The 10,538-nt window shown below is 33.7% G+C and overlaps 1 protein-coding gene across 1 annotated transcript; it reads right to left on the bottom strand.

The window, feature by feature from the left end:
* Window positions 1-2,392: 2,392 nt before the first annotated feature.
* LOC116013831 (tRNA pseudouridine synthase A) lies at window positions 2,393-10,522 on the bottom strand. Its single transcript, XM_031253776.1, has 9 exons — window positions 10,307-10,522; window positions 9,562-9,667; window positions 9,018-9,211; window positions 7,641-7,786; window positions 5,984-6,075; window positions 5,527-5,834; window positions 5,026-5,092; window positions 4,213-4,272; window positions 2,393-2,982 (listed from the first exon to the last, which is right to left on the bottom strand). Exons 1-9 carry the CDS (start codon window positions 10,429-10,431, stop codon window positions 2,797-2,799), a joined length of 1,284 nt encoding a protein of 427 aa, XP_031109636.1. The 5' UTR covers window positions 10,432-10,522; the 3' UTR covers window positions 2,393-2,796.
* Window positions 10,523-10,538: the final 16 nt, after the last annotated feature.

The raw sequence follows: 10,538 nt of genomic DNA, 5'->3' as shown, positions 1-10,538 counted from the left end.
AAACTTTTTTTATAGGAATTAAAATTTTGTTGGGATTTTCAAATAGAATATATATTAGAAAATTATTGACTTGAGATATAAGATAAAGCTAGCTTTTTTTATAGGAAGTAGAATTTTGTTGGGATTTTCAAATAGAATATATATTAGAAAATTATTGACTTGAGATATAAGATAAAGCTAGCTGTTTTTATAGGAAGTAAAACTTTGTCGGAATTTTCAAATAGAATATATAATAGAAAATTATTGACTTGAGATATAAGATAAAGCTTTTTTTATAGGAAGTAAAATTTTGTTGGGATTTTCAAATAGAATATATAATAGAAAATTATTGACTTGAGATATGAATTAAAACCTTTTTTATATGAACTAAAATCTTGTTGGGATTTTCAAATCGAATTAAAGTCCGAACTGAACCAAAATGAATTACAATGTTAAATCGAATGGTTTCATTTTTACGAAATCAAACAATCCAAAATAAATTGAAACGAAGACCAAAATGCCCACCCTACCCCTTTCCTTAATAATTATCAAGCTATGATCTATCTAATATTTTTCTCAACACACACACACACACACACACACATATATAATACGATTCAAATGCGGATGGTATGCTCAGGTGCGGTTGTGTGGTGAGTGAAGAGTCATTGATCTTGCCAAAATCAAAATCCAAGATTAACAAAGGTTAAAAAAATACTGTGACAATTTGGTAATTTTTCATATTGGTCAAACTTAAGGTGCGTAGTTAAGGACGTAAAGTTGATGGTTTTCCTTCTTAAGATGCGTGATTTTCCTTCTTTAGGTGCGTGGTTTTTGTGCTTAAAGTGTGTTTTTGTTGAAACTTAAAGTGCGTCGATCCAAAGCTTTAGGTGCGTTGTTTACTTGTTTTACTTCTTAAGGTGTCTGGTTTTCCTTCTTAAGTTGCGTGATTTTGTGTGTGGGTTTAAAGCTTTAGGTGCATGATTTATGTACTTAAAGTGTGTCAGTTCTAATATTTAGGTATGCCATTTTAAAACTTTAGGTGCATTATTTGTGTTCTTAATGTGTTTTGTTTGTGTTCTTAAGATGCGTGATTTGTGTACTTAAAGTATGTCATTTTCATGTTTAAATCCTCCATATCATATAATTAAATTTGTGCTTGACAATTTTAATTATCCAGAAAATTTTCTTTTATTTTCTTCTTTATTCATTTTAAGATTGTAAATAATACTCCATAGTAAATTAATTGCATTAATGCAAATGACGTTAAGCTTCCAGAAGCGTTGTAAAAAGAAAGGGTCCAGAAAAGTGTGGCAGAGTTTTTCTTTTACCGCAAAAGATTAGTCCAATAATACCACTCACTGGTGTATAGCGCAATACTTCTTCTTCGATCCGGAATTCCCAACAAATTCTTGACTCCTTGAATACAATGGGATTTGTTTTGTTTGTGGACAAACGATATCCAGCCAGGCCTATGGATGGATCCTTTTATATCTACGGGAGCTGATTGATAGTCTTTTTAGCCTTTAAAAGGCATAGGCCTAGATACACTTAATTATAACATTAGGCGCAACTAGTTATAATGCACTTAGGTTTACTATATGAAATTGCTACTTGCACCTGTAATACATTTTACTTACACTTCAATGTTCGATTATTTACGAAAATGTCACCGCATTTTTTTTAAAATCAGTATTTCTGATCTGTTATATCTGGACACGTGGACTGGTGACATGGGTTCTCACTTCTCTCCTGAACAAGTAGTTCGCACATGAACACAGTCCTCTCTCTCTCTCTCTCTCTCTCTCTCTCTCTCTATATATATATATATATATATATATATATATGAATTAATGATCTCATGAGAACACAACCCATGAGAAAACTAAGAACCAATCTCAACTTTACATTTATAAATATCAGACGGATCAGAGCATATTTTAAAACAAAATGCAGTGACATTTTTGTAATTATCATCAACTTTACTTTGAAAACTCGAAAACTTAAATATGCATTATGTAACAACTAAATATGCAATGCTCGATAATTTTTAAAAATCAATGAAAAAACTAAATTTTAAACCTGAACTGCAAATGCTAGACCCTAAACCGTAAAAAGTAAACTATCAAATAAAACTAAAAGCTCAGTTATAAACACTAAAATCCAAACCCTAATTGTATTGTACTTTCTCTTTTTTTTCAAGTGTAAACTTTTAATACTAGTGTGTACTTTGTAACAACTAAATGTGAAAACATGAAGATTATGAGAAGTGCAGATTTTAGTGTTCAAATTTACTTAGTAAAGTTGGTAATATGATCCATCCAATTATTTTATATGCAAGGCTAAAATTGATTTTTAGTTTTCTGCCAAGGACTTGTTTTCATACAATCCAATACCTATATTTTTTCAGATGTAGGCTAAGGTTGGATTTGCTATTCCATGTATAATAAGAATTGTCCCCCCTATTTCAAATGTACTAGTTAGGATTCCCACTTGTATATCTATTAAAGTGTTTCAAGAACCAACACAGTTACTCAACTCCTAAAATAATTCAGACTACTTTCCAACTTTCAAGTCCCCACCCCACTAATGGTTACTAGAAACAATAAATCAACAACGATTTGGAGAAATTCTAAGAAAAACTGCTGTTACCGCCTTACCGGCACAGAGAAGAGACAGTGATGAAAATCGTCCAATGTTCAAATTATCCTAGCACAACTGGAATGTTGCTGGACTCTCTTTGATTTTGCTCACTTCCCATTACACTGCAATTCCTGTTCCAATATGATGCTGTTATGATCCTTTGTGTCAATGATCTCAGGGGATCAGACAGCTGTTATGATCAAACTCCGCATATCCGACATCAACAAGACAAAGGCCGTCTGGTGGTGCAGGTGGAGCAGTGGCACGCCTGCAAGTGGCATCCATCAGCTTCAGCAATGCATCTTCATCTGCACCAGCAACTGCTTCCCTGATTGCTGTTGCAACAAGAACTCGAACCATCTACCAAAGAGACCAGGCCATTAAATGATCATCAAACATTGAATCAATAGCTGATGTACATATTTCCACAATCACTGGCAGCTTTGAGACATACTAATGAAATCAGTTCATGAACATTTGTAGTATATATGTTTATTTATATATAATAAGCAATTGGTATATTGTACTTCTGGAGGACAGTGGTTAGTATCTGACATTAGTTTCTCAACTGAAATTCCAATCAGCATACTCTCCTCTTTAATACTAATGAACATAAAGTTCATTCCAAATCAATTGCATAATTTTTCACAGCTGAAATTCTAATTGACAAGCAGTTTAAGCAAGCAAACACAAAGTTCAATCCAAATGAGCATCGATTTATACATTCCCCTAAAAAGATCAGGTTTCGTAATCATTTAATCTTGATTTCATTTTCAAATGCTCTGCTTCATGTTATTTGAATTAGCCTTAAGTGCACATTTCATTGTGTCTATAATATGTTTACAATTAGTTTACCTTTTGGGTTCTTTTGAAACAGGCTTCATTTTCATAAGTGAAAAAGCATGTAGCTCTACTGAAATGATCTAAAGGACATGAAACCAGCAAAATGCAACTTAAACTTGGGTTATATGGCATCACCATCTGCATGATGGTCAAACCTTAAAGTAAAAAACTAAAAATGCTTGGTTTCCCCTGGACTATGAAATAATTTTCCATATTGTGGTGCCTAGTTAACTTTTCAAGTGCAGAAAAATGTAGCTGAAAATTGAAAAGAACCTAAGAACCACCACAAGCAAAGAGCGAAACATCCAAAATTGTGACAATGTCACATGAATATTTTAACCTTGTAGTAATTACATACACAAGTTCTCAATGTCAAAAGGGCCAAACCTAAGATAACCTGTTGTTTCAATAGGTGCTAACATTACAATTTTTGTGCCCCTGTTCTTTTGTTTTTTTTTTAAAATGAAGTAATACATAACATGTGTGCTTATGTGCACAATAAAAAATCATTATTTAGAACTTTTAAATGTAGCATAGATCCTTCGAATGGGCTATTTCTAGAAATGGCATGCCCTCAAATGCAGTTTTACTTAATACTCAACATGAGTTACCCGGAGTATAATTCTTTTAAAAAGTATTTCTAGAATTTTCATGTGGTTAAACTTTTTAATCGCCTTAATATATCAGTGCAACTGCAACTGCAAAGCAGGTATTCCTGCAAGATAATCAACAAAGACAGAGTCTTACCTTGCGCAAAAACCGGTTAGCAACCAACTCAATGCACATTGTCTTCGTATGACTCCCATCCTACATTTGAGCTCAATATATTAGACATTTTAACAGATGCTCATTAACTACAACCAAAGTACACAAAATATTCAACTGCCATAATCACCAGACCAGCAACGAGTCCTAAAGCACTTGCATTAAACAGATAAAGTGTCAAATAAAAGAATGAAAAGACAGACCCGCAGTTGAAAGGGGCAAACAACGGAGGAAAATGCAGCTAAAATATCAAATCTAATGGGGCCCAGATCGAATTATCCATAAACTAGTATACATTGGAAGGAAACACTAGAATAAAGTAGATACCATTACTGACTAAAGACAACCCATAAAGGAAACCTGATTAAATTTGTTAAAACAGATTCAAAAAGTGTTTTTGACTAAAACAAGTCTACATATATAACATCAAGACTGATATCTATATACAGTTCTACACTATGACACTATTTTAATTGACTTCATTGAAGAGGAAGAGAGAGAGAGAGAGAACATTTTATCTAGTCTTCAGATAAATAAAAGCTTAGATTGCCAGAAAATACAAGGGTGTCACAGTGAAATAATACATTAAAGAAATTGCATATCCAATCAATCCAAAATAATGTTTTGGAGCTGGTCAATATTGGATCTGCCAGCATCTGAAAGCAAGACATTACCCTTTTTCAAACAATCTGAGAAAAAAGTTTTGGACCTTGTTTCAAGTAATCTATCAACTCTGACATACAATGCCATGCAACTCTAATGCATTACATGTAAAGTCTAGCAAAACTAGCATACCTTTGCACATGGTAATGAGACCTCAATAGCTCGGGCATGGAAGACAAAGCACTCTGTTGGTGGACCACTGCAATACAATCGATAAGCTTCAGTGCTTAATCAAGTCTTGAGAATCCAAAGATGGTGCACTTGTAGCTAAACTTATGATGAAATTTACCACATTATAGCTAATGCATTTAATGCATTTATATGCATGCATATTTCTCATTTACCCCTCATATTAGAACTATCAGTCATACAGTTGCTACCAAATGTTCAACAAATGCAGTAGTTTTAATAAATGCACTGACATGGACCTAAACAAAGACCAGGAAAATATATATTTCAATCATATTAGACAATCATTATTCATAAGATCTAAAGCATGTAATAAGATATTTTATGATATGCACTATACTTATAGTATAAGACTAGAAATCATTTAAAATGTATTTAATGATGGACATGCAATTGCTTGCACTATTACAGTTACATAAATCTAATCGGGCATCGAACTTTTACATGTTCCTTGAGGGTTTAGTATCTCGTGCAAACATTTTGTAGGATAAAAGCTTTCCTTCTAATTGGCGCAGTAAGTGGTTAACCTTGCTTACTTCAAACCTAGTAGGTTTGTTGCCAGGAACCACTTCACCCTCGGCATTACCAACTACACATTCATCATTGTCAGCACATTGATTCGGTTGATGAACATTAGAACAATATTTATCTGTAACATCCTTCCTATGTTGGCAGTCCTCTTGCTCTAAAGGGAAGATGTATAGGTATCGCCTCCATTTGGCAGAAAAGTTAGGATGGAATTCACGTGAGACCTATAAGAAATTAGATCTTAACATCAAGTTTAACCTTTTACAAGACAAAATAATATGAACTAATACAAATTCATAAAGATTTGCTTCATCCTTAATGCTAGAATGAAATGCAAGTTAAATGAAAAATTGAAAATGAAAGATTATAGTACCTTAGTTACAGAAACTACCCTTATCTTCCCTGGTGCTATGCTATTTATAGCATCTGCAATATCTTGAACCTTGACATCCTTTCTCCAAGTATCTAGACGCATCAGTAAATGAATTCAGTTACTCCAAGTTCACTACACTTCGGCAGAGAAACAAGGAAAAATACCATAAGTACATGCACACCATTGTGTGCTTAGGATACCATTTGTATTTATTGATGTTGTTAAAATATGTGTCTTCACATCTTGGCATGAGTAAAAAATAAATAAAACTGACAAAAGGTTGAAATTGTATAGGTGTAACTAAAGCACATTCTTTAGTAATATTAAATTTAAGATATTATTAACACAGCAAAAAATTAAATTAAAAACAGAAGTAGAATATTTTAGTCAAGACAGATTGAACTTTGCTTTATCTTTTTTATATTTTTTTTCTAAACAGAGTAAATTTGGTTCCACCATCTTCCTAGTCTCAATTAATCCCATATCTCCTTTCTTCTTTTGAAGTTAGTTTAAAGAATTTAATACAAAAAATTAGTAATTAGGCATTTATTTACACCTCTATAAAAGCATTTAAGCATTGGCATTCAAATTCTCACATGTACCCAAATATACATATTTGGCACACCATCAATTGTATCCTAAATCTTTTAATCACCAAACAATTCAGGAAGACAAACACAGAAAGAAAACATTGACCATTTAAAAGTGTCTAAACCGTAGTCTCTACTTTTGACCCCTTTGGTTCATATATCATTAAAATATGAAAGAGCAATTCCAATTTAAACTTAAGTGGTAGTTTGCAAAATGTAAGAATTATTGAGGTGGTTGAGACTTGAGAGACACCAATACTGTCAGGTGTGAATTTGTACAATTGAGGTTGTTGGGAGACACCAAAGCTATGGTGTATTTTATGAAATTAATATGAGGCTACCAACACTATAGGATAGTATAAAGTAGTTTTCCTAAGCTGGGAGAGTTTTCAGCTCATTATTGATAATTGAACCAATTGAAATGGGAAAATGAATATGGACCAAACAAGTGTAGAGCTATTAATTGTTAAAAATAAATAGTGTGAGTGTGAGTGTGTGTGTGTGTGTGTGTGTGCATATACATTGCTGTATATTGCACTAAATATTTTCTGAAAAAATGATGTCCCCTATCAATGTTTGTGCAACTTAGCTTCACATACTAGCATACTACATTTGTGAGCAAGGGTGAAGCTGCGTAAATGTTCTCTATCAAATGATGCAACATGGCAGTGTTGTGACCTTTTCTACTGATTTGCAGTTTTGCATTAATATTGCACTTGTGGAAGTAAAATCATCAGGAAAAGTTACCCAAGGACATGCAACTAATCATATGACTTCAGGTGCTATAGAAGAGGGTATTGGTGGTTCAACTTAATGATTATTAGAATGCTATTTCATAAACCTGCAAACTTATAGCAACATTTAAAGTTAAGTCAAGCACGCATATTCTTGGTCCTTTGGGTATTACTCCGTATATTTTAAGTGTTAAGGACAAAAAGGAAAGAATCAGATTCAAGGTAATTCAGACAAGATTCTAAACACAAGCCAACAAATTTTGAGTGAGAACAAGTTAACAAGGAAAGAGATGATTAAATGAATGGACAAACAAGAAAAGCTGGGCAACATACAGAAAGAACAGACTTGTTGAGAAGCTGAAACACCCTTATCAGTGCGCCCAGCAACTACAGCACAACCTTCTAATGGTAAGTTCTTATCCTTTAGTTGTTGAGCTTTTTTCTCATCAACAAATTGTCCAAGAGCTCTTTCGACCAACCTGGTAAAACAGAGCATCACTGACACAATTAACAAGATAACAAAAACTACCTGCAGAAAGAAATTTACTGATGATCTTCAAATAACATTTTCTATTATCTTCATTGACTTTTGACTCATTACTGAATATGTATCTAAAATAAAAGGTGGGAAAAACAAAAAAGAAAAGAGGTAATTAACTATGAACATTTGCAAAAGGGTTGAAAATCCATTATTAGGAAACATAAGCACAACAAAGCAGTATATTTAGTAATAAAGGATTGCAGTCTAGATACAGCAAGAAAAATTAGCCTTCTAATCCTTTTCAAAAGCAGGCTAATAATTTAGAGCAGAGTTAAACTTCGAATGCCAATTTTCAAATTTAAGACTTAAGAAAAGACCTTGACAAGCAGAATATTTCACCAGTACACCTACTACAAGTACATAATTCGATCACTTTGACCTGAATCACAGCATGCTGCCACATGACAACTTCAAGCCCAAAAGTTTACCAATATGATGGATCTCAACACTGCACTATGCTTACTTTCCAGTGGGTCACCCATCCTATGACTACTGTAAGTTAAGCACGCTTAACCACAAAGTTATTTGGCTATCTGGTTGCTATATCCTACTTAAAACCAATTGGTGATAAGTAGGTGGACATTAACCATTTAACCACATCCCTCCATGGTAAGCCACAACGCCACGTCTCAAATCGAGCAAGGGCTGAACTCGGCCAACCCGGCCGACGCCCAACACAATACACTTTGAACTAATCTATAATTCGATCAATGAGATAGTTATTGTATTTATTTATTTAAAAAAAAAAAAAACAAAAAAAAAAAGAGGCAACCAACTATCATGTTCACATATACTAAGAAAAATATCCCATAATAATGTAGTGTCAAATGTACTAGGCATTCCTACTAGAACATAGTTAATGGTTTTGGTTCTTTCAGAGACATTCTTCATACCTTCTTTTTGTAAAATATCATATACCACATGATCATATCATTGAATGTATAAATATGACCAAACTCTGATAGAAAATCTAGTACATAAATATGTTAGACAAGACCAGACAAAGGACTCTAAGAAGCAAAAAGACCATAATAAAAACAAGTAATGAACTTCTGAAAAAAGTTAGCAGTTCAAATACCAAATAGAACATGTAATTGGCAGTAAAACTCTTTCACGATTTTGGTAATGGTCATTTTTCTGACAGGATAGACTATAGAGTAGAAGCTTACTCCTGAACTGTAGTCAGACCAGGCTGCTTCTGCCAGCCACCAAAGGAGGCCCCATGATATGATAGGACTATCTTAAACGTCACTCTTGCCCATCTCCCAGTCCTATCTTCAACTGGAAAACTACCTAACTCCGATTTCACAAAATCTTCTATAGCTTCAGCATCATCTTGAATAGGAGGCGACAGTGGTGGAACCTATTTCAAAATAAACAGACAATATAATAAAATAATAAAAATATGTAATGGAAAAGATCATGAAATATCAAATAGCAAAAAGTAGCACATCTAAAATGTCTAGTAATTGTTTAAGTGTTTTACCTAATAACATACAAAAGAAACTACATTTCAGAAATTCCTTTTCACTAAGCTCTTCTACTCAAAAACTCCACTTCTTACTTTGAAATTTGAAACAAATGCAAAATGCTTGACCAAGTCAGCTAGTTTAAAGCTACCAAAAATTTTAAAATTACAAAACTTGCAAATAGACATGTTTTAAAATAGAATTTATCTTTCAAGCAGAACATACTCATATAAGGGATAGTCACCTCTTTTTGAAACAATCCTGCCAAATTTGACTGGCCTTTCACCATTTCTGTATAAAAAGCACCAATTTTTTGCCATGGCCTAGCAGACATGAACTGGTAACATTCCCTGCCAACATCAATAACATTTGAATAGAAATTCCTAGTGATTGTTTCATACAGATTCATTATAAGTATTTTCATGAGGCACTTCAAGAGAATGGTCATTAGATATTAAGAAAATTCAAATATAATCCTTGGCTAACATAGTTTAATGTACAGCTTTTCAAAATACAATTCAAACCTGATGAAGATAGATCAAATGTGTACAGATTACAGGAATAAATACTTGGTAATATTTAACCAAATTCAGTTAATATTACTACAAAACGTAATAAATATGCACCAAGTGGTCACCCAGCAAGGTGAGAAGGGTTCGTGGTATAATTTGCGCCATTATACACAGGATCTCGAGTCCTAAAACCAGTTGAATCAGTGGCTAAACTGACTCAATTCACAGAAGCCGAAGACGACGCACCGCTGGGCTAATTGAATCACAAATTCCAATTAAACAAATTGACGAAAGTGAGAAGATTGCAAATCGACTCAGTGAGTCTTCCAGGCAACTCTCTCCCATGTCCTTTGCAGCCGATTCCAATTCCAAAGTTCAAAGAGTAAAATATAATTTAAAGAAAAAAAAAAACGAAAAAAGTGTCCAAAGAAAAGCCAGAGAGATGGAGAGAAGAGGGAATGGAGGCGATAAATTTACTTGGAAGACCATCTGGAGAATTTGCAGGAATCAGTGTGGTTGTAGTGATAAACCTTCTTAGGAGCCGCTGGCTGACTTTCCATAATGTTTTTTAGGGTCCGCACCACCGTCGGAGAGTTTTTCATGGCCACTGCCGCCGCTCCTCTTTGCCCGTAATGGTATTGTCAGCCCTAGAACCGGACTTATCTCCGGTGTGATAAATTGTGCTGTCGCAGTCACCGGTGTACAGCAT

The sequence above is a fragment of the Ipomoea triloba genome, chromosome 3 (assembly GCF_003576645.1).
Source record: "Ipomoea triloba cultivar NCNSP0323 chromosome 3, ASM357664v1".
NCBI classification, from domain to species: domain Eukaryota; kingdom Viridiplantae; phylum Streptophyta; class Magnoliopsida; order Solanales; family Convolvulaceae; genus Ipomoea; species Ipomoea triloba.
Note: the sequence above shows the minus strand (reverse complement) of the source record. Positions and strands in the feature narration are given on the sequence as shown.

What these genes read in the sequence shown, in the direction of transcription:
- LOC116013831 (XM_031253776.1), bottom strand. Translation starts at nt 10,431, where the DNA reads ATGAAAAACTCTCCGACGGTGGTGCGGACCCTAAAAAACATTATGGAA. An exon ending in TTCTCCAGATGGTCTTCCAA is followed by an intron (nt 9,668 to 10,306) that starts GTAAATTTATCG and finishes TGATGTTGGCAG; the next exon opens with GGAATGTTACCAGTTCATGT. An exon ending in TCTCATTACCATGTGCAAAG is followed by an intron (nt 4,273 to 5,025) that starts GTATGCTAGTTT and finishes GCTCAAATGTAG; the next exon opens with GATGGGAGTCATACGAAGAC.